Genomic DNA, 24549 nt, shown 5'->3' with positions numbered 1-24549 from the left:
CCGAAATTCTGTTTTGGTCTCCTTCAAATACTCCATTTCTCCTTCTTATTAAAAATTCTGATGTTACCTAAATAATTCAACAATGTATTTTTGGAGAATTTGAGGGGGCTTTTCTCACATTGAGCTGTCAGGATCCCTTTTCAGTAAACACGGCTGGGTGCGATACATTTATGGAGAGTGCTGAGTCTGGAATGTCAGTAACTTCTGTTTTGGATCAGAAAGCAGAGAGGAGCATCATTCTCTGGGGTGTGCACTGGGAAGACTCTGGCTGATTGCAGGAATCTCATTCTTTCTGCCCCTTCCGTGGGGTTATTCATATGGAAACTTCGTATTCCCTGGTATCCTGAAATCAAACAGAAGAGGAAAGGCGCAGCATTGACATTGGCATCTCCTAAGAAAAGCATCATTAAAGCAACTAGCAAAACACCTTGAGACAAAGGGATATTTTAAATATAAAGTGAGTTATAACTGAATGCTCTATCCAAAAGCGTGGTGGAATCAGAATCATTGATAATTTCCAATGTTGGATAAATACTAGAAGGGGTGAAATCTGCAGGGATACCGGGGAAAGGAAGGAGAATGAAAGATTCTCTTTCAAAGAACTGTCACAAGCACAATGGGCTGTATGGCCTCCTTCTGTGCTGCAGTAGTTTTTCATGGGGCTTCTTCACCTTGATGCTGACTGCTGTCGTGGGCAAGTGGCATTCATCATGTGCGAACCTAATCAAACAGAACCTGACGATCTGTTCAATTTGGGATCCAATGTGGTCAGCCGCAGTTCTATTCTGTCAGTGTTTACAACATGAGTGCTGTTCAGGGTGGGACTGCTGTATATTGATCAGGGGCTGGATCCCTGACTAATCTGACGCCTGTCTCTAGCCCAAGAATACAGTGGTTAATTGTTGAAGTTGTTTTGGCCACTTGAACTAACTCAAAGCAGAGATTGGATGTCAGACTTTATTGGACTTTACAATTCGCTACCAGAAAATGAGTTCTATTTAACTGCTGAGAATGAAAGTCTTATAACCTAAGAGGTTGGGGAGCCTGTTGTTCTGAGTAGTTTTCTCTATGGCAACACCTCAACCAATCAATGTCAACTTGACGACCAATCAGCACCCTTTTCTCCTGTAGCATAAATTGTTGCTATGGGTTGAAATTCAACATGCTTGAGTTTGTCCTGATGATTGAAAATACCTGTCAACTTATAGCAACACCAAAATTGTCATCCTTCACCTGAATAAGTAATCTGACCCCTCTCTGTAAACGTTGGCAAACTTTCATTGAAATTCCCAGTGAAATATTGGTGGAGAAGTGAGGAAATATCTCATATTACAGTATCTTCTCCTGAACGAACCCATTATCCGCCCCATGGCCTCTGTAAAGTTTCTAGGCAGAATCTTTTGAGCTTTTCTCAACCACACATAACTGACTGGTATCTTGGACCATGTAAAGACTTGTTGCAAAAAGGGTTGTAAACACACTATCCTTTTTGCTAGAAAAGCTCAGCAGGTCTGGCAGGTTCTGTAGAGACAAATCAGAGTGTCGGGTCCACTGACTGTTCTTCAGAACTGGACCTGACATGTTAACTCTGAATTCTCTCTCTCGAGATGCTGCCAGACCTGCTGAGCTTGTTCAGCAAATTTTTGTTTCAGTTTCTTATTTCCAGCATCCGCAGTTCTTTCGGTTTAATTCCTTTTGTTTCGCATTGTCGCCACATTTGAACCTGACATTGACATGTGCTAATGGTTGCACTCAGCTCCCTCAGAATCGAGAAATATTTAGCCATTTTTAAGGGTTCCATGCTCCCCCTTCCACTCCACTTTAAATACATGGACACATACATACAAATACATCTACACCTAACCCGCTCCGACACTGCGAATGTTAGAAAACCAGTGACATACGCCTGTCTCGTAGATGGGATTGTCAAACGCTGTTTCTACGGTGATCTGACTGTATGGATGAGAAGACATGAGGGGCAGACGCAGGTTTGAGTGATATCGGCACCTGGAATAATACAAAGGAAATGATACAAAGGAAAATTGAGGAGGCAGTAATTGCAATAACACTAGACATGACCTTTGCTATTTGAGCATTAGGCTTTGCCTGCTATGCAATCTTCCCCAGGGTGTAAGTATGGCACATTTACTGACACATACGACACCTGTTAACCATACTGTATTTTCTATGGAGTTGATAACTGGCACAGATGTCACAGCATAGAAAACATCTTTCACCTTATTTAAGTGCAAAAACAAAAAAAAATCCCCAAAATAAATTATAATTGCAACCCAAAATGATAAGTAGATTATCATTGAAATTAGATAGTTAAAAGCTTCATTAAAAATAATGTGTTCAGTCTCAGGATATGGGTATCTGTGCCCATCCTTAGTTGCCCCTCAGAAGGTAGTAACGGGATGCCTTCTCAAATAGCTATGATCCAAGTGGTGAAAGTGCTAGCCCTGTAGATCGAAGGATGGTGTTTATGTCCAAGTTAAGATTGTGTGTCATTTGGAGTGGAATATGGACATTGTGCGGCTGTGCTTGGTGTATCCATTCACATGTTGCCCTTGCCCATCTCAGTCATGATTTTGGGAGGGCTGCAGGTTCATAGCTCCTTGAAAGTGAAGACACAGGTAGACAGGGTAGTGAAGAAGGCATTTGGTACACTTGCCTTTATTGGTCAGCGCATTGAGTATAGGAGTTGGGAGGTCATGTTGCGGCTGTCCAGGACATTGGTTAGGCCACTGCTGGAATACTGTGTTCAATTCTGGTCTCCTTGCTATGGGAAAGATGGTGTGAAACTTGAAAGGGTTCAGAAAAGATTTACAAGGATGATGCCAGGGTTGGAGGTATTGAGCTATAGTGAGAGGCTGAATAGGTTGAGGCTATTTTCCCTGGAGCATCAGAGGCTGAGGAGTGACCTTATAGAGGTTTATAAAATAATGAGAGGCTTGGATAGGGTGGATAGCCAAGGTCTTTCTCCCAGGGTAGGGGAATCCAAAACTAGAGGGCATGGGTTTAAGGTGAGAGGGGAAAGGGACCCAAAGGCCAACTTTTTCCACACAGAGGGTGGTGTGTGCATGGAATGAGCTGCCAGAGGAAGTGGTGGAGGCTGGTACAATTACAACATTTAAAAGGCATTTGGATGGGTATATGAATAGGAAGAGTTTAGAGGGATATGGGCCAAGTGCTGGCAAATGGGACTAGATTAATTTAGGATATCTGGTTGTCATGGACGAAGTTGACTGAAGCATCTGTTTCCATGCTGTACATCTCTGTGACTCTATGACTTGGTGAGATTGCACCATCATATCAAATCTTTGAATACTCAGAGGAGCACAAAGAGTTACTGCTTGCTTACCTGGTGACATATATATAGGCGCTTCCCAGCAGTATAGAGATGATGAGGATAGGAATGAATATGGCCAGAGCCATATTTCCGCCTTCCATTGTTGTCTCCACAGCTGTTTCTGCTACTGGAGGCAAAGCAACTGAGAAGTGACTTTATTATTTCAAAGCTCCCTTAATTGGTTAACGATTTTCATCTCCACACCTTCCCTTCCCCCGCCAATATTTCGCCTGTCTTTCCTTGAAAGCACTGACTCCTGCTGGATCATATATCTTTGGTGGTGCCAACCAAGCCTATGGTATATTGGACAGCTGCCCACTCTTTGTGAGTGTGATATGATGAGTTTGACACTTCTCAGTTCAAGGGAAACTGACTGGGTCATGTGCAGACCACTTCTTAATGAAAAGGAACTGGCTCTGTGATGATTTTAACAGCATCAATGAAGTACTCTTCTCTTCAGACTTCTTTGCTATCTTTGCATAGAAGTTCTGATTTTAGTTGTAGATGGTGGCAGAAATAAGGTGAACAGAATTGCCTTACTTTATACCATGCCTGGTTTTGCTTGTCTTGGGATTGAGGGAAAAGAGTCAATCAGCCAGGAGGCGATGGCCTACTGGTATTATTGCTGCACTGTTAATCCAGAGACGCAGGTCTAGGCCCGAAACGTCAGCCTTCCTGCTCCTCTGATGCTGCTTGGCCTGCTGTGTTCATCCAGCTCTACACCTTGTTATCTCTAAAGTTCTGGAGACTTGGCTTTGAATCCACAGCCAATGGTGGCATTTGAATTCAATCAAAATCTGGAATTAAGAGTCTGATGATGACCATAATCCATTGTCGATTGTTAGAAAAACTCATCTGGTTCACTAATGTCCTTTACAGAAGGAAACTGCCATCTTTACCTAGTCTGGACTGTATGTGACTGCGGACCTACAGCAATATGGTTGGCCCTTAACTGCCCTGTGGGATGGGCAATAAATGCTGGCATTGCCAGCAAAGCCCTCAACCCATGAATGTTATATCTGGCCTACGAAAGTTTGATAGGACATAGTTTGAAAAGACAAACCAGAAGGTACATACTTTTCATGCTGTACCTTCCTTGAAGAGCTGGATGTGAACATTGGGATTAATAATGCGGAGGGTGAACGATATTCTGTGTAACACGCATAATGTCCTCAACCAGCAAGTGTTTGATGGAACCTTTAGCATCCAAACTGCACTGTATGTTTCTGGCGTGAATCTAAATGGATATTATTGAGGGGATAATACTTCACATCAAACATAGCTACACTTGGCATGGGAGAGAGCTTAATACTGACATTGGATGCCATAAAAGTAAGAAAAATTATTTAATCAAGAGTCAGAACTTGTTTAATATAACATACTGTCTAAAACTCTTTACAAAAAATCCAGAACAGCATAAAAGAAAGACATTCCTTATTAGAATAAAATAGTTATATTGTCATCACTAAAGCCAGTGACATTTGACATTAATACCCAGCTAGTTATTAAATCTTCTTATGGTCAGCCCACAGTCACAACTAAAGCATTGCTTCTAACTTACCTTCCAATGAGTGTTCAAAGCCATACTGTGTGGCTGGAAATAAAAACAAGAAAGTGATTTTTTTGAAAATGAAAATCGTTGAACAGTTTGTATGATTCTTTGTAAGGATACATACTGGCCAGATCAATCCAGTGAGTAGGTGTCACAGCACAATGTTATGCAAATAAACCATTCGCTCTTCAAGTACCCCAGGCTTTCCTATACAAACCCAGTCAACAGGGCCTTGAGTAGATCCGAGCAAAACACAAAACAAATCAATTGTCTGATTGCTAAGGAACACAAAAACAAAGAAGATTGTGTTTTGTATTGTTCAAATGTTTGGCAATATGTATTCAAAGATTTGATGCAGGAACCATGAAAGGCAGGGAGATCTAAACCACCTTCACCAATAATCTTTCACAATCATTGTTTCCATTGCCAGGTAGTACAGTACAACATGATTTCTCCATGAACTCATCTTGCCAATGTAGAGGGCAGAAAATCTACCAAGGTGGTCAAATTTCAATGGACCTGCAGAAAATGGTAGAGTGTCAGGAGAGAAAGATGACAAAGGTTTTTGACTGGCAGACAGTATTTTTGCAGAGGGCTGCCTGCCCATTAATGAGAGACGACTTTAGCCTGAGGGTCACTACACCTCAGACGAGGACCGTTTCCCCCAAGGTGGGGTGGGGGTCATGGGTTGGGGGTGGGAGTGGTGCTGGATGATGGAGGGAGAGAGGAGGAGGAGTGGAGTGTGGGGTATGGCCTGTGGTTCAGGGGTGTTGCAAGCTGAAATTTCGGGATCCTGAGCTCTAAGGCAGCAATGGCCGTAATGGAGATCCGACCGCACAGTTTATAACAGCTGTGTTTCTGCTCGAACAGGCCCTTGGTACCATGTCATAGGGTCATTGAGGTTTATGGCACAGAAAAAGGCCCTTTGGCCCATCAAGTCTGCACCAGTCAAAAACAATCACCCGATCCCATTTTTCCATATTCTGATTCCATTTTCGAGCATTTGGCCCATTGCCTTGTAGGCCTTGGCATTGCAAGTGCACATTTCAATCCTTTTTAAATGTTAAGAGGGTTTCTGCCTCTACCATCCTTACAGGAAGTGAGTTCCAAATTCCCACCTCTCTTGGATGGGAATTTCCTCATATCCCCTTAACCTCTTGCCTCTTAACTTAAATCTATGCCCCTGGTCACTGATCCCTCCATCAAGGGGAAAAGTTCCTTCATATGTACCCTGTCTATGTCCTTCATAATTGTATACCTCTCAATTGTGTGTCTCCTCAGTCTCCTCTGTTCCAAGGAAAATCCCAGTCTGTCCAATCTCTCTTCATAAGTGAAACTCTCCAGTCCAGGCAATATCCTGGTAAATCTCCTCTGCACTGTCTCTAGTTCTATCACATCCTTCCTGTAATATGGAACTGCACACAATACTCTAGTTGTGGTCTAACCAATGGTTTATACAATTCCAGCATAACCTCCCCGCTCTTAAACTCTTAAACCTTGGCTAAATGTCCCATGTGCTCTCTCAGCCAGTTTATCTGCCACCCCTCTGCTCTCACACAGTGGGGTCATGACATGGCTCGATGTGGGGTCACACTGGTAAAGTTTGAGAAGCATTGTCTAACACAATACAATGTGGAGCTTTTGCTAGACTGCCAATTGTCTGGTGCAATGTCTGGACCGTAGAAATGACAGACAAGTCTCCTCAATGATCTGTTCTCTCTTTCTTGCTAATCCAAGACTCTTGGGAGGATTGCCAACAATGCTGTGAGCCACCAGCCTGAATCCTGGTTTCTTTTGCAGTACGTGGCACTCTGATTGTCATATGGACCAAGGCCTTACCTTTACACAGAGGCAGTGGCCCACTCCAGTGAGATGGGTGAGCTATGATGCATCGGATGGTGACCTCCCCGACCAGCTCAAACCCTTCGTAACACATAAATGTCAGTGTCTCCCCCGGCAGGTACAACCGCTTATAGAGAATCTGGTAACCATTTTCAGGTAGTCCAGGGTTCTCACATGCCACCGACTCCTCCGCTGGAACAAGAAAGCAGGAAATATTTCAGATAGTTATTGGCAAAGGGATATTGCAGGTAAGTGGGAGCAATAAGAAAGAAATACACAGTTATAAAGCGCCTTTCATGTCCATATGGGCATCTCAAATACTTTTTCTTTTATGTGTTCATGGGATGTGGGCATCACTGGGTAAGCCAGCATTTATTGCCCATCCCTAATTGCCCAGAGGGCAGTTATGAGTCAACTACATTGCTGTGGGTCAGGTGTCACATGTAGGCCAGACCCAGTTAAGGATGGCAGCTATCCTTCCCTGAAGGACATTAGTGAATCATTAGTGAGTTCTGAGGAAGGGTCACCCAACCCGAAATGTTAACTCTGATTTCTCTCCACAGATGCTGCCAGACCTGCTGAGCTTTTCCAGCAATTTCTGTTTTTGTTAGCGAACCTGATGGGTTTTTACAACAATGGCTGCATGGTCATAATTAAACCAACTCCTTATATCATATTTTATTGAATTTGAATTTCAACATCTGTAATGGTGGGATTTAAAACCGGGAATAAAGTCATTTTGAAGTGTAGTCACTGTTTTCAGTGCGGGAACCAGAGCAGCCAATTTATGCGTAGCAAGATCCCACAAACAGCAATGTGATCATGAGCAGATAATTTGCTTTTTGGCTCCTGGTGTCACCTTAGAGCTGGGATTCCTATGACATACAGCCTTTTTAAAGAGGTATTTCCAAATCAACCTATTGAGATATCTTATGACACAGTTCTGGAGCAGGTGGGACTCGAACAAGGTTCCCCACACGCCCCCTCCTCCAGCTTAGAGGTAGGGACACTACCACTGTGCCACAAGTGTCCACTGTAGCCTTTTTCTTACATGCTGGATGAGGTTAACAATGTGATAATGATCTCTTTCTTTGTGATGTTGATTGAACAATAGCTATTGGCAAGACACTGGACAACATTCCTCTTCGGAAGTGTGCCATGTGCTGTTTTACATCCATATGAACAGGCAGATCATTTTAACGCCTCATCTGTAAGGTGATACCTCTTACGAACGCTCCCCCAATGTTGTTCATGGGTTCTTTTCACAAGCATGGGCCCTGGGAGCTCCATGCAACAGAAAAAATAATGATGGAGAACCTTGCCTCAGGCAGTACAGTGCTCCCTCACTACTGCACTGGAGAGTCAGCTTTGGTCTTTATACCCTGAAGCCCTGGAGAGGCACTGGAACCTAGTCAGAGATGAGAATGTGACCAACTAGGGTGATCTAAGAGTGTAATGGGATCTTGATCAGCTGGGTCAACGGGCCAAGGAGTGGCATGTAGAGCTTAATTCAGATAAATGTGAGGTGTTGCATTTTGGTAAGGTAAGCCAGGGCAGGACTTAACACGGTTAACAGTAGATGTCTGGGGAGTGTTGTCAACATAGACACCTAAAATTGCAGGTGCACAGTTCCTTGAAATTGGTGAAGAAAGTGTTTGGCATACTGGCTTTCATCGATCAGAGCATTGAGTTCAGGAGTTGGGACATCATGTTGTGGCTATACGAGACATTGGTAAGGTCATGTTTGGAGCACTACGTACAATTCTGGTTGTACTGCTATAGGAAGGATGTTATTAAATTGGAAAGGGTGCAGAAAATGATTTGCAAGGATGTTACTGAGACTGGAAGGCTTGAGTTATAAGGAGAGGCTGGAGAGGCTGACACATTTTCTCCTTGAGCATAGGAGGCTCAGCAGTGACTTCACTGAGGTTTATAAAATAATGAGGGGCATAGTTAAGGTGAATAGCCAAGGTCTTTTCCCTAAGGTGGGGAAGTTCAAAATTCGGGAGCATAGGTTTTAGGTGAGAGGGGAAAGATTTAAAAGGGACCTGAGAGGCAACTTTTTCACACAGAGGGTGGTTCATATATGGAATGAGCTGCCAGAGGAAGTGGTGGAGGTTAGTACAATTACAAAATTTAAAAGACACTTGTACAGCTACATGGATAGGAAAGGTTTAGAGGGATATGGGCCAAATGCAGGCAGATGGGACTAGTTCAGTTGAGGAAACCTGGTTGGCATGGACGAGTTGTGGTGAAGGGCCTGTTTCTCTGGTGTAAGACTCTATGACTCTATAACTGACCACTGCCCTGGACACTAGGAAGAACTTGCCTGCTCTTTAGATGACTGCTGTAAAGTCTTGGACCTTCAGACCTGTGTGTAAATTGCCTGCAGCACTCCCTACGTTACACATGTTCAAAGATACATTAGTGGCCCACACCTTCTAGTCTTCAGGTAAGATGTACAGCCCAAAGTGCACATTGGGAGCCCATAAGAGTCTTGACATGCTGACTTCTGGGGGAACTGTCATGTTTCCAAGGACCTCCTGAAAACGTGTCCAACGTGTCCTGAGTTTGACTTCAGACAGTTAAGGGCTATTTGCTTGAATAGCTACCCGCTTGAATAGCTACCCAGGAAATACTGGACAGAAAAATCCAAGTCAAACTGTTGGATAACGACAGAAATGACCACCGTTGTCCCTCCAAATCAATTATGTGGACCCCGCTTGCTGGACTTATCCCAACATTCTCTGAATCCTAGCCCCAAACTTGACTTGACACGGATACACCCCCTCAGGTTGACTTAACTATGCCACCCTACATGATCTGAGTACCCTCTGACATGCCCTGACTGACAACCACCCTTCAACACAACCTGACTACGTCACCCTATCCCACTGAGCTGATATGTACCACTTGGGCACCACACCCATTCACCCATTGATTTGACTTATTATTGTCACATGTACCCAAGTACAGTGAAAAGTTTTGTTCTGCATGCAGTACAGGCAGATCGTAACATACAAAGACACAAAGATCGTAGGGTGATTGAGCGGAGCGAGGAATACAAAGGAGGTGCACAAAAAGCAAGATCAACATTGGATTTGAAATTTGAGGGGTCTATTCAGAAGTCTAATAACAGCAGGGAAGAAGCTGTTCTTAAACTTGTTAGCACGTGTGTTTAAGCTTTTGTGCATTCACATTAACATTCCCACTGGACATTCAGACTTGCCCCATGGCAGCAATATCACAGGAAGGGCTGTGGCTTTACTGTCTAACTGATAAATGGATATCCATTACAATGAAGTTCTTAGTGGAACTGTGAACCCCACATTTAGAAGATCCCGGCCATTAATGTGGGTTTGCATCAACTGCAGAAAAGGTACTCAGCTGCAATCTGATGATGATTGCTATTCTTGGGGAAGACCTGGGCTGATGATTTTGAAGGGATAAACCGAAAGGCACTATAAAAATGTGAGTCTTTCTTATTCCTATCTATCTCAGCTCGGCCAGCATATCCTTAGCAACGATGAATCCTCTTTTGGAAATGGTCACCTCGGCTCCCAATCCGTGTCCTTCTCGTATTCCCCACTCCATCCATTTCCTTCTTGTTGAGCTTGAACTGAATATTTTACTGAAGAAGAGTCATATCAGACTCAAAACATTAACTCTGTTGCTGTCTCCACAGAAACTGTTTGCCAGACCTGCTGAGTTTCCCTAGCATTCTCTGTGTTAGTTTCAGATTTCCAGCATCCGCAGTATTTTGTTTTTGATACTGGGGTATAAACTGAGCCTCGTACCATTCACTACTGTGACCATTTACCTCCAACATCCCTTACAACAAACCCAGGCTGATGCACCCTCTTTAAGCACTTGCTATTCCCAGATCATTATTCCAGCAGCATTTTGAGTAGTTTCATGGGGCCCCAATTAATCCAAGTTTCTGTGTTCACATACCATCCCATTGCTCAGTTTCAACCCTGTTCATGCCAATTTTCATTTGGCTTTCTGTTCCCAGCACACAGGAGGCATGGTGGCTCAGTGGTTAGCACTGCTGTCTCACAGCACTAGGGATCTGGGTTTGATTTCCACCCTCGGGCGACTGTCCGTGTGGAGTTTGCACATTCTCCCTGTGTCTGCGTGGGTTTCTTCCCATAATCTGAAGATGTGCAGGTCAGCTGGATTGGCCATGGGAAACTGCCCATAGTGTCCAGGGATGTGTGGGTTAGCCATGGAATATGCAGAGTTACATGGATGGGGATGGGGTTGGAATGATGCTTTTCAGAAAGTCAGCTTAGACTCGATGGGCCAAATGGCCTGCATCCACACTGTATGAGTTCTATGTTTTACATCACAGCCAGAATTCTCATCACTGTCTGTATGTTTATCTATGACTTTAGCCTAGAAGCCTCTTCCAGTTCTTAAACCAGTATCTGAGTTTGTGAAAAAGAACCCAAGTAACTGCAGATGCCAGAAATCAGAAACGAAAATAGAAATTGCTGGGAAGATTCAGCAGGTCTGGCTGCATCTGTGGAGAGAAAGCAGAGTTAACATTTTGGGTCTAGTCCTGAAGAAGGATCACTGCTTTCTCTCCACAGATGCTGCCAGACCTGCTGAGTTTTTTTTTACTTGTGAGTTTTGTGCCCTATGATTCCAAACTCCATAACTGTGACCCATTCCCTCCCCACACCCTTGCCAATCCCTCATCACTGCTCCACCTTTGTAGTTTAAGTGTCAGCTGTTTCTCAGCCTCTGAGTCTCCAGCCTCAAAAGTCTCACTTCCAGGGATTGCTTGCAAACATTTGAAGGCTGTCACTCTGGTACAGTGCCTCAGGTGTGCTTCACTGCTGAAGGTGCCATCAGCTAGAGGCGTTGTCTTCCAGATAAGACATTAACACTGAGGTCCCATCTTCCTGCTCAGGTGAATGTAGGAACTTCCATGGCCATCATTCCCTCTTAGCTGTGCCACTGCTCTGAGGTTCTGCATCATTGGCATGCTGACACATTGTCTCAGTCAATGCTGTGCATGGACTTTGAAGGTTGGCACACTGCGAAAGATGAAGTTGAGGGAGCAATCCCCTCCGTTGTATTTTGAAGAAGAGAAGGGACTTATCCTTGGTGTCCTGGCCAATATTTATCCCTCAGTCAACTTCACAAGAAAAAAAACACACCGTCAGGTCATTATCACATTACCTGCAGTGAGAGCTTGCCATGTGCAGAAATGGCAGCTACATTTCCCATTCACTTCACACATTGAGATGTCCTGCGATTGTGAGAGGTGCTAAACAAATGCAACTCTTACTTTCCTCTTCCCAATCTCTGCCTCCTCTTCATCTGCTTTACTTCCTCCCACCATCTCCTGTAAAGGGCTTCTCAAAGCTGTGGGTATTTGTAACCGCAAAAGCTGTTTTATAAATGCAACCACTGCCCTTTATCCATCACTCATTGTGAAAGTTAGCTTTCTTATGTTCTTGGTAAAACACAGTCAGATGATCCTTTGAAAGGATACCTTATTCCCCTTCAGATCTCTAACTGAGTTGATTCCTGTGTTCCCTGCCTATCTGTTTGAGGGATACTGCAGTGACAGCAAGGGGAATTAGACCACAAGCTCCCTTCTGCCTCGTGTCAATGTTTTGCATAATCAGCCACAAAGATGATGGGACAGACAGGAGTCTCATTTACTTCTCTCCTCTCCTAGGTATTGCAGTCCGCAACACCATATGGAAAAAGAGGTCACAAGTGCAGAAGCTAAACCTGAGTGACAGGCGGTCATAAGAGTCCAGGCACACTGCCATCTGGTTTGTGTTGCTCTCTTGTCAACACTCGGCATGAAGGAACACATTGTCTGGCATGTGACCATTAGCCTCTGTACCTTCGTCCAGTGGAATGGCCTACACAGTGACGTTAATCAAAGACAGGGCGGTCAGGGGGCTCGGGGACAGACTGAGTGAAAGCTTGGCTTTTCAGTTCCCAGAGATTGCAAAAACGACCTTGTCGCATCTGACAGCCACACTTGGATAGATGCACAGTGGCTTTTGGTTCCACTGAGGTCCAAAATGGCAAAAGGCAACACTGTAGTGTGGAGAGAAGTTATTTTCTCATATAAATTTGACAACTGGAGAGCGGATTTCCCTGAAAACTCACCTTGTAAGACTGCATACACGTAGCCTGTGATTTTGTCCAGGAGCTACATCAGATTGGTTTCATTTTTGGCTGCAGTTTATCATTTATAAAACTGATGTGCATTATTAGCTTTCCTTAATATGTACTGAAACATCCCAACTTGCTTCAGGGGGACTGTCACATCAATCAAAAATTTATTGCAGAGCCATGTAATGAGATATATCGACTTATTGGTTGCTTAAAAAGGATGGATTTTAAGAATGTTTTAAAATGAGAAGAGAGAGAAAGACAGAGAGGTTTGGGATATGAATTCCAGAACTTTGGCCTCAGGCAGCCTCCAGCACAGAGAATGAGTGCTGAGACTTGGAGTGTTGTTGCGTTGCAGGAGATCAAAAAATCAGCAGCAAAATCAGAAATTGCTTGAAAACTCAGCAGATCTGGCAGCATCTGTGGAGAAAGTGCAACGTAAATATTTTGTGTCCAGTGACTCTCTTTCAGAACCTATTGATCTATCCAGTTGTGGCTGTCAGTCATGACAAGGTCATTTTGCAATCTCCGGGAACTGAAAAGCCAAGCTATCACCCAGTCCATCCCCAAGCGTGCTGTCCGCTCTGTCTTTGATTAAAGTCACTGCGTAGGCCATTCCACTGGTCAAAGGTACAGAGGCTAAAGGTCACTGTCTGACCTACTGTTTAAACCAGATAATGAGCTCTGTTTCTGATTTCTAGCAGCCGCAGTTCTTTAGGATTTTTGCTCAGAGAGATAAATGTGGGTGGGGCAATGGCAGGATGGGAACGGACAAATTGGGAACAGGAGTAGGCTATTTGGCCCCTCAAGTCTGCTCTGCCATTCGATAAGATCATGGCTTATCTTAATATAGCCTCAACTTCATTTTCCTGTCTGTCCCTAATAATCCTTTGAATCCCTTGTAGATCAAGCATCTATTTTTTCAAAATTAATTCACAGGATGTGTGTGTCTCTGGTTAGGCCCAGGCATTTATTGCCCATCCCTAATTGCCCACAGGGCAGTTAAGAGTAAACCACTTTGCTGCGGGTCTGGAGTCACATGTAGGCCAGACCAGGTAAGGATGGCAGTTTCCTTCCCTAAAGCATATTAGTGAACCAGATGGGTATTTCCTGACAATCGACAATGTGCCCAGAATGCAAGGTAGGGATGGTGTGAGCATCTGGTTAGGTTCAAGATGGGGGAACACTCAGAGAGAAAGCGAGTAGCCCGGAAATACAGTCTTATCCTATCCAGCGAGCTGGCTGCATGTCCTTGTGCAAAGTGTCTTTTGCAGCAGAGTGCAATTTCTGCATCCCGAAATGCAGCTTTAAAATGCAGGAAGGAGCCCTGTCCAGTGAATTGGAGAGGGGCCCTGAGGCTGCTGAGAGGCTGGCAGGTTTAGGACGCCAGCATCTAAGGACGGGGGGGGGGGGTGAATGTTGTCCTGGAATATGTCCTGGTGGTTGTTTGATGGGTGTCTGCGATGATAATCTGGAGGAACAAGGATTGAGCTGGAATGTCAGGAATTCTCAATATCCAGTTTCCTCACACCAGGTAGGAGGCTGCATATTGATGAGGCACTTAATGAGGTCAATGACCATAAGGCAAAGGAGCAGAATTAGGCTATTTGGCCCATCGAGTTTGCTCCACCGTTCAATCACGGCTGATACCTTTCTCAACCCTATTCTCCTGCCTTCTCTCGGTAACCTATCTATTCAAGAACCTGCCTAAAAAAAAGTACTGTTTTCTAATCAACCCGTTCAGAGATGTTATTACTCACTGCTGGAGCAGGTGGGACTTGAACCTGGGCCTTGAGGCTTGGAGGGATGGACACTCCTACTGCACCACCCCTTAAGGTCCTACCTAGCTCTGTCTTAAATACACTCAATGGCTTGGCCTCCACAGCACACACCAGCAATGAATTCCACAGACTCACCACCCTCTGGCGTAAGAAATTCCTTCTCTTCAGTTCTAAAACCCTTCCCTCTGAGGCTGTGCCCCTCCGGTCCTAGTCCCCCGTACTGTTGGAAATATCTTCTCCACATCCACTCTATCCAGGCCTCTCAGTATTCTGTGCGTTTCCATCAGATTCACTCCTCATCCTTCTAAACTCCATCGAGTACAGGAACAAAAACAGAAGTCGTTGGAAAAGCTCAGCAGGTTTGGCAGCATCTGTGAAGAAAAAAATCAGACTTAACGTTTCAGGTCAAGTGACCCTTCCTCAGAACTGTTCTGCTGAGCTTTTCGAACCATTTCTGTTTCTTGTTTCTGATTTACAGCATCTGCAGATTTTTTTTTTAGGTTTTTCTCACCATAAATCTTTCAAGCTGCCATCATTTTGTTTCTAAATATGCAATTCCTGTAGGTTGCCAGGAGATGGCAGCAGAAACCTTCTCACTGAATCATGACGGACTGCAAAAAAAAACATTGAATTCATTTCAAACAGTGCCAACTCCATTAAACTAAGGCTTTGCAGAAGCCGGAGGATTTATGAACACTTCTGTCTCACACTTCCTTCATTCCAATTTCCAACTCCACAACATTGTCAGACTCTGCCTCCACCTCAGCTCATCGACTGCTGAAACCATCGTCCTTGCCTGACGTTCCTCCAAAAGTCACCATTCCAGCAGCCTCCTGGTCAGCACCTCACCTCTTACCCTTTGCAAACTTGCACTCATCAAAAATTCTGCTGCCTTTATCTAAGTGCAGTAAGGCCTGGACAACATCCAGCCACGGGCTGATTAGCAGCAAGTAACATCCACACCATACAAGGCAATGCGATGTTGCGAAAAGGAGAGAATCTAATCATTGCCCCTGGACAATCAGTGAACTTTTCCATCACTGAATCTCCTATGCTCAATATCCTGGGGCTTACCATTGACCAGGAACTGACCTAGACCGGCTATTTAAATACTATGGCCACAAGAGCACGTCAAAAGCTGGGAATGGAGGGTTAGATAGGGAGAGAGGAATAGAATTAAATAACAGAAAGTGCTGGGGAAATGCATTACGTCTGACAGCACGAGTGGACGGGGAGAAAAGAGAACACTTTGAGTCCGATATGACTCTGATATGACTATATAAGACATGACTGAAAAGCCATATTCAACTCAAAATATTAACGCTGTTTCTCTCTCCATGGATATTGCCTGCTGAGGTTTTCCAGCACTGTGTGTTTATGTGTGTGTGTCTGTGTTTGTGTGTCTGTCTGTGTCTCTGCATGCGTATGTGTCTGTGTGTGTCTCTGTGAGTATGTGTGTGTCTGTGTGTTGCTGTGTGTCTGTGTCTGTGTGTGTGTACGCACGTGCATGGGTGTCTGTGTCTGTGTGTGCATCTGTGCCTGTGTGAGTGTTTCTATGTGTATGTGTGTGTGTCAATGTGTGCATGTGTGACTGTGTGTGTATCTGTATCTGTGTGTGCACATGTGACTGTGTGTGTATATGTGTGTGTGTGTGTGAGACTGTGTGTGTCTCTGTTTATGTGTGTGTATGTGTATATGATTGTGTGTATGTGACTATGTGACTATGTATGTGTGTGTGTATGTGACTCTGTGTGTGCCTGTTTGTGTGCCTCTGTTTGTGTGTGTGTGTGTATGTGTATATTTGTGTGTGTGTTTTTGAGAGACAGAGTGAGATGGTGCAGGACACACATGTAGAACCCCCTGAGCCGAATGGTCTGTTTCTGTGCTGTAATTCTCTGCTATGATCACGTTTCTGTTTGAACATTCTTGCCGTGCATAAATTGGTTTCTGTGTTTCCTGCCTTATGACCGAGTACACTTTCAAAGTGCTGTAAAGCATTGCGGTCAGGTGACGAAAGGCAGGATATCTGAGGAAAGGCTGATCTTTCTTCCTTTTACTGCAGCACATTGATAGCCATTTCACAGAGCACCCACTGGCTCTGGCACACTGAAGGCATGTGAGGGCCACTCACCTCTGCTCTAGAGTGATTTAGTCACTCAGTGCATCAATTACGTATCCCTGGATATGTTTCTTAATTGCAGAATATATTAATAGTCGTTGCTTGAAATATGCTGCACCAACAATTTTGTCACATCATTTGAATAAATGCTTCAAAGATTTATGAACCGGCTGTCTCTCTTCGGGGCACTATTAAAACAATTGTGTGCTTTGTAGCTTAGTCTGTTGTTGATAGATGATTGCAGTAACCGGTACTGCAGTCTCCTGCAGAGCATGGAGAACTAATGTAGTGACTAATAATCTGGGGTAGGTGGTGTGAGTACAAACAGGCAAGGTAGACAAGAGAACGTATCTGCAAGCAGTCTGACTCTTACAATCTATCTATAACAGGACACAGTGTTTAAACAAACAACACGCCAGAAACCTGTAGCCCCTACCAATTCTGTGATTATGCAAGGCCCACAAAACCAACTTAACATTCATGGGTGGCTTTTGGTTTAATAAAGCAGCTCACAGGAACACAAATTGCAGGAGAAACTCAGCAGGTCTGGGCAGCATCTGTGGAGAGAAATCAGAATTAACGATTCGGGTTAATATCACCCCCTTCATCACACACGGTTACAGATCACAGGAGCCCTATGAAGCAAAATTAGACGCAGAGAACTCAAAGAGCAGATGGTCCAAACTTTGGTCAAGGAGTAGATTTTAATAAAACTGTCTTAAATGAGGAGAGAGATGCAGAGAGGTTTGGAGGGAAAACGTCAGAGCTTTATGGTATTTAGGTAGCTAAAGGCATGACTGCAATTAAGTAAGTGATTATAGTTGGGGAGGCTGAACAGGCCAGAATTGGTGGGTTACAGAGATCTCAGAGAGTTGTTGGTCTGCAAGAGGTTACTGTTATACGGAGGGAGAAGGCCATGGAGCAATTTAACACACAAAGGCAAAAGTTAGTTGAGAAACAATTAGCTCCAGCTCAAGAAGAAGATAGATAAGTCAAAAACCCACAGGGCTCTGCACCCTAATTATATGTCGGGATTAACTCACAACTTTGATGTCTCAAAGCACAATACAAGCATATAAATGTTTCTGATTGGCGTTCGTTGTTGCACCTATCACACAGTGTGAAAAGAAATAGGAACAGGAGTTAGAGACGGCAAGAACTGCAGATGCTGGAGTCTGAGATAACACAGTGTGGAGCTGGAGGAACACAGCAGGCCAGGCAGCATCAGAGGAGCAGGAAAGCTGACGTTTTGGGTCAGGACCCCTCTTCAGAAATGGGGAGGGACTAGGGAGCTGGGAAATAAATAGAGAGAAGGGGTCGGGCTGGGGAAAGTAGGTGGGATGGTGATAGGTGATTGCAGGTAGGCAGTGGTGGGGATTGGTTAGTGGGAAGGGAGGGGCAGATTGGTGGGAGAGAAGATGGACAGGTTGTGTCAGGTCAAGGAGGCAGGGATGAGAGGGAGGGTTGGACATGAGATGAGGCTGGGGGTGGGGACACTTAAAAACTGGTGAAATCCATGTTTAGGCCATTGTGCTGTAGGCTCCCGAGGCAGAATATGAGGTGCTCCTCCTTCAGTTTCTGGATGGCGTCGTTGTGACACTGGAGGAGGCCCAGGATGGACATGTCATCCAAGGAGTGGGAGGGGGAGTTGAAATGGTTCGTGACCGGAAGGTGTTGGCGTTTGTCACGAACCGAGCGCAGGTGCTCTACAAAGCAGTCTCCGAGCCTCTGCTTGGTCTCATCAATGTAGAGGAGGCCACATCGGGAGCAGCGGATACAGTCGACCAAGTTAACGGATATACAGGATGTACCTGTCTGATATGAAAGGTTTGTTTAGGGCCTTGAATGGAGGTGAGAGGGGAGGAATTAGTTATTTTGGCCTTTGAGTCTGCTCTGTCATTCAAAAGATCATTGTTACAACAGAAGAGCGTGTTACAATGTGACATGATGCCTGGGTGGCTTGTGTTTGGGGTACAGCAGTGTCACTGTCCCTCCTTCCTACACTAATCTTAAAGGCTGTTACAGTAAGCTCTGGTGGACGATGGACCATTCATAAGCCTCAGGTGGGGAGGCACTTGTCTTTGACAACAAGATGTAGTTGATTACAAATCAGCAATTATATACAACTTGCATGAACTTCTGGCATATTAACTCTCACTATCAAGTGATACATATGCCTTCATCAGGAGACTGGGCCAGAGTCCAGCCAACTGTCTGTTTGCCCTTCCCAATGATCCCTTCATGGCTGTGCTATAAATTAGAACAGGTGAAGTTCCTATTTAACTCTTTCATATCCATCACAACGATCATGGCTGATCTTCTACCCTAACCTCAACTTTCTGCACTATCGAGTTTAGTTTGGGATTATGGTTGCCATGCATTGCTTGGACTGAAGGGACTGTTTCCGTGCTTTATGACTCTAGCTCCCTTGACCTTAATTCCCAGCATTCAAAAATCTACCAGCCTTGCTTGAATATGCTCAGTGACTGAGCATCCACAACCCTCTGACTGAAGAAATCGCCCCTCATCTCAATCCTTAAATGGCTGCCCCCTTACTCTGAGAATGCAAATCTGTGTTCTTGATGGCCCAGCCAAGAGGAATCGTATTATCAACATTTACCCTGCCTGGTGCCTTACAGATGTTCCAGGATTCAACTCGTAACCTCTCATAGGCTTGTCTCTTCAATGTCCCCTCATGGGACAACCCCTTCATCCGAGGAAACAGTCAATGTGCCTTTGTTACACTCTCACTAGGGCAAATATGTCCTCCCATATTGATGCCATGAGCAACTGTTGTAAAACTGTAGAACTGTAGAAATGTAGAACTGTTGTAAAACTTCTTTAATCATATACTCCAGTTCCTTCCTGACAAAACCTAACATATCACTTATCTTCCTACTTGCTCGACTTTACGTGCATATGAACTTTCTGTGATTCATGTACAAAGAAACATTGCCGTTATTGTCAGGGGAGGTGATGGCCCAGTGGTACTATTGCTGGACTGTTAATCCAGAGAACCAGATAACTATCTGGAGACCTGGGTTTGAATACCACCACAGCAGATGATGGAGCTTGAATTCAATAATGACCATGAACCAATTGTCAGGGAAAATCCATCTGGTTCACTAATTCCCTTTAGGGAAGGAAACTGCAATCCCTACCTGGTCTGGCCTATATGTGACTCCAGACCCGCAGTAATGTGGTTGACTCTTGACTGTCCTCTGAGTGGTAAATACTGTCTGGTCAGTGACACCCTCATCCAATGAATTAAAAAAAAATCCACCTTTTATTTTGATGTGCAGAATCATGTAAAAGGCCCTTTGGCCCATTGAGTCTATACCATCAAAAATACAGTATTAGCTACACAAGCCCCACTTCCCTATAGTAGGCCCATAGCCTTGATTGTTATGATATTTAAAGTTCTCAGCCAAGTACTTTTTAAAGTTTGTCAGGTTTCCCGCCTCAACTACCCTCCCAGGCTGTGCATTCCAGACCCTTATCATCCTCTGTGTGAGAAGGTTTTTCCTCAAATCCCCTCTAAACCTTCTGCCCTTCACTTTAAAATTATGCCCCCTTATTGTGTTATTGACCAAGCACTAAGGGGAACAGCTGCTTTCTATTCTCTTGTCCATAGCCCTCATAATCACATACGCCTCTATCAGGTGCCCTCTCAAAACCTCTCTGCTCCAGAGAAAACAACCTGAGCTTATCCAGTCCCTCCACATCGTTGAAATGCTGCATCTCAGGCAACATCCTGGTGAATCTCCTCTGCACTTCCTCCAGTTCAATCACAACTTTCTGATAGTGAAGTGACCAGAACTGCGCACAGTACTCCAGCTATGGCCTAACCAGAGTTCCGCAGCAGTCATGTGGTGATGAAACTCTTTGAACATTTACTACTTTAAATTGCCGTCAGGACACTCCTACTTTGAAAGTCATTTTGACCACAAACATTTTCTTTTTAATTATTAATGATGCTTCTTCTACCTCCTGGTCGTCGAACAGCAGACAACAAGCTTGTCACCAGTCTCCTCGGAGACTATATGAAAGTGCTGTGAGGTAACACTGTTCTGCAGTCAATTGTTTTGGTTTTAAGCAGAATTATTCGTCAGCTATGACACGTTCAAGGAATCAATATTCAGGATCCCATGCAAGTGCATTTGTTTAAATTCAAAGGGTTTGTTTGTCTCCAATTTCTCAAGCTGGAAACTGAGCCCACAGTCAGTATCATTAGCTGGTAGAAATGGTTAGTTTAGACACTGGTTAGCACATTCTTAGACAGGACTGTATTTTCAACTGTTGAGTCTGTAAAAGAGCAGTAACAGCAGTAACACCATCATAACAATGAAAATCTGATCAGGTAGACAATTAATTAAAATTAGTGTCTTATAGTCAATTAATTAGAGAGAAATTAACATTGGGTTATGAGTTCAAACTTAAGAGTGAGGGACCTGTCTGAGCAGGGAGAGAGGAAAGAGAGAGGAGGAGAAGTTTAGAGAAAGAGAGAGGAGGGAGCAGGGAGAGGGAGAGGGAGAAAGGAGATGAAGACAGAACGAAGGGAGAGTGTGGTGAATTAGGAAGACAATAAGAGGGATGAGAAATGGAGGTTAATTAGACAGAGGGTGGAGAGTGAGAGAGAGAAGAGTGTGGGAGAGTCAGGGGAGAGAGAGAGACAGTAATTGGGAGTGAGCTGAGAGAGAATCAATAAAATGGATTGGGCAGGGAGGGAGATGGGAAGTGGGGAGGGAGATGGGAAGTGGGGAGAGAGATGGAAAGTGGGGAGAGAGATGGGAAGGGGGGAGCAGAGATGGGAAGGGGGAAGCAGAAATGGGAAGGGGGAAGCAGAGATGGGGAGGGAGCTTTTTTGGCCATATTCTCCTCCTGCTGGTTGATACAAGTTGCATCACACCAACCACTATCTTAGATGATGAGATAAATGAACTCACGTTAAACCAGGTTAAGCGAAATTGGTTAATTAGATGTTGCTTTTACTGGGTTAACTACCGAAGGAGTTCAAATCCGCAATTACAATGAGGCTTTGCAAACTTCGCCTCAGTTCTCTTTGACTCACGTGCACAATAGGGAAGTCTGGAGGTCCATTGTGGGGTACCAGTCTCACGGCTGTAGCAGGTTATCAGCGCATTTCCATCCAGTATGAAGCCTGGGTCACAGCTGAATTGTATCGTGGACCCCACCAGTAGCTTGGTATCAGAAATGGAGCGACTGGCATGTTTGACTTCCCCAGGATCTGTGCAGTACATAACTTGAGCAAGAGAGAGAAAGGGACAGACAGAGAATTTAAACCTTTAGTGCTACTATTCATGGGCTGCATCATAGAGATGCTTCATTTGATATACAACATGCTACAATGACCAGATTATGTCAAAACCCTAAAACGGAGATGAGTTATACTCACTCTTGCTAAGAAAGGGCGTAATGCACAAGTTCACAAATGATTTATGTGTATGATTTACGGTTTATGATTTAATCGTATTAGAACTTAACGATGGAAATATATCATGTGATTAATTGGAGTGCTTCAACTTCCCCAGAGTATGCACAGTACACCTTATTATAGGCTCTGCCTCCAAGCCCCAGTTCATTTGATTTTCGGGGGAAAAATGCCCACTCTTATTACTGCTTGTTTTCCAAGCGTGATCAAACAAAGACCCATCCTCTCATTCCTTATGGGGATCCTGGAGCCTCATTACCCTGACTATTTTCCTTTCTTTACTCTTGGAATCATGATATGTGTTCCCATTGGTTCATCATCAACTGGATACAAGCTGGTTACACACTCCAGCCTCTTGTGGATAACCCATGTTCACTTGTTCTCACTGAAATACCTGCACAGAGGCTAATATCCCATCATCAACCACCTTTAACACTGATTACCCTCAAGCCAGAAGATCGACCCTGGTTCAATGGAGAGTGCAGGAGGGCATGCCAGGAGCAGCACCAGGCATACCTGAAGATGAAGTGTCAACCTGATGAAGCTACCAAACAGGACTACTTGCACGCCAAACAGCATAAGCAGCAAGTGATAGACAGAGCTAAGTGATCCCACAACCAACAGATCAGATCTAAGCTCTTGCTCAATTCTGCCACATCCAGTTGTGAATGGTGGTGGACAATTAAACAACTCACTGGAGGAGGAGGGTCCACAAATAACCCCATCCTCAATGATGGAAGAGCCCAACACATCAGTGCAAAAGATAAGGCTGAGGCTTTTGCGACAATCTTCAGCCACAAGTGCCAAGTGGATGATCCATCTCTGTCTCCTCCAGTGGTCCCCAGCTTTACAGATGCTAATCTTCAGCCAATTTGATTCACTCCATGTGATATTAAGAGATGGTTGGAGACACTGGACACTGCAAAGTCTCTGGGCCCTGACAACATTCTGGCAATAGTACTGAAGACTGGTGCTTGAGAACCTGCCACTCTCCTAGCTAAGCTGTTCCAGTACAATTGCAACACTGGCATCTACCTGACAATGTGGAAAATTGCCCAGGTATGTCCTGTACATAAAACGCAGGACAAATCCAACCTGGCTAATTATCATCATTGAATCCCTACAGTGTGAACACAGGCCCTTCAGCCCAACAAGTTCACACCAACCCACAGAACATCTCACCCAGGCCCATCCCCCTATAAACCACCTGACCTACACATCCCTGAACACTACAGCCTGCCCATCTTTGGACTGTGGGAGGAAACCAGAGCATCCAGAGGAAACTCACACAGACACAGGGAGAACATGCAAACTCCTCACAGACAGTCACCCAAGGGTAGAATCAAACCTGGGTCCCTGGCACTGTGAGGCTACAGTGCTAACCACTGAGCCACTGTGCTGCCCAATTACTGCTCCATCAGTCTACTCCCGATCATCAGTAAAGTGATGGAAGGTGTCATCAACAGCACTATCAAGCAGCGCCCGCTCAGCAATAACCTGCTCAGTGATGCCCAGTTTGGGTTCTGCCAGGGCCACTCAGCTCCTGACATCATTACAGCCTTGGTTCAAACATGGACAAAACAGCTGGATTCCAGAGGTAAGGTGAGAGTGACAGCCCTTGATATCAAGGCTGCATTCGACTGAGTGTAGCATCAAGGAGCCCGAGAAAAACTGGAATCAGTGGGTATCAGGGGGCAAACTCTCTGGTTGTTAGAGTCATACCTAACACAAAGAAAGAAAGTCATGGTAGTTAGAGGTCAGTCATTTTAGCAGCAGGACATTTTTGCAGGAGTTCGTCAGGGTAGTGTCCTTGGCTCAATCATCTTCAGCTGCTTCATCAATGACCTTCCCTCCATCATAAGGTCAGAAGTGGGGATGTTTGCCGATGATTGCATAATGTTCAGCACCATTCATGACATCTCAGATACTAAAGCAGTCCGTGTTCAAATGCAACAAGATCTGGACAATATTCAGGCTTGGGCTGACAAGTGGCAAGTGACATTCGCGTCACACAAATGCCAGGCTACGACCAGACAATCTAACCACCACCCCTTGACATTCAATGACGGTACCATCACTGAACAACCCAGCATCAACATCCTGGGGGTTATCATTGACTAGAAACTCAACTGGACTCACCACATAAATATGTGGCTACAAGAGCTGGACAGAGGCTGGGAATACTGAGGTGAGTAACTCACCTCCTGACTCCTTAAAGCCTGTCCACCATCTACAAGGCATAAGTCAAGAGTGTGATGGAATACTCCCCCACTTGCCTAGATGAGTGCAGCCCCAACAACACTC

General features: G+C 44.6%; 1 protein-coding gene across 1 annotated transcript in view; it reads right to left on the bottom strand.

Moving 5' to 3' along the window:
* Positions 1–313: 313 nt before the first annotated feature.
* Positions 314–24549, bottom strand: part of LOC109910584 (seizure 6-like protein) — a 240985-nt gene continuing 216749 nt past the window's right edge. Inside the window, exons 14-19 of the mRNA XM_020509799.2 lie at positions 21865–22056; positions 6744–6938; positions 4914–4946; positions 3365–3479; positions 1905–2007; positions 314–343 (exon numbers count right to left, since the gene is read on the bottom strand). Of these exons, the coding sequence (XP_020365388.2) occupies positions 314–343; positions 1905–2007; positions 3365–3479; positions 4914–4946; positions 6744–6938; positions 21865–22056 (668 nt within the window). The remainder of the gene's footprint in view (positions 344–1904; positions 2008–3364; positions 3480–4913; positions 4947–6743; positions 6939–21864; positions 22057–24549) is intronic.

This window comes from Rhincodon typus, chromosome 24, assembly GCF_021869965.1.
Source record: "Rhincodon typus isolate 14 chromosome 24, sRhiTyp1.1, whole genome shotgun sequence".
Lineage (NCBI taxonomy): Eukaryota > Metazoa > Chordata > Chondrichthyes > Orectolobiformes > Rhincodontidae > Rhincodon > Rhincodon typus.
The sequence above is the reverse complement of the archived record's forward strand: the minus strand, read 5'-3'. Positions and strand labels throughout refer to the sequence as shown.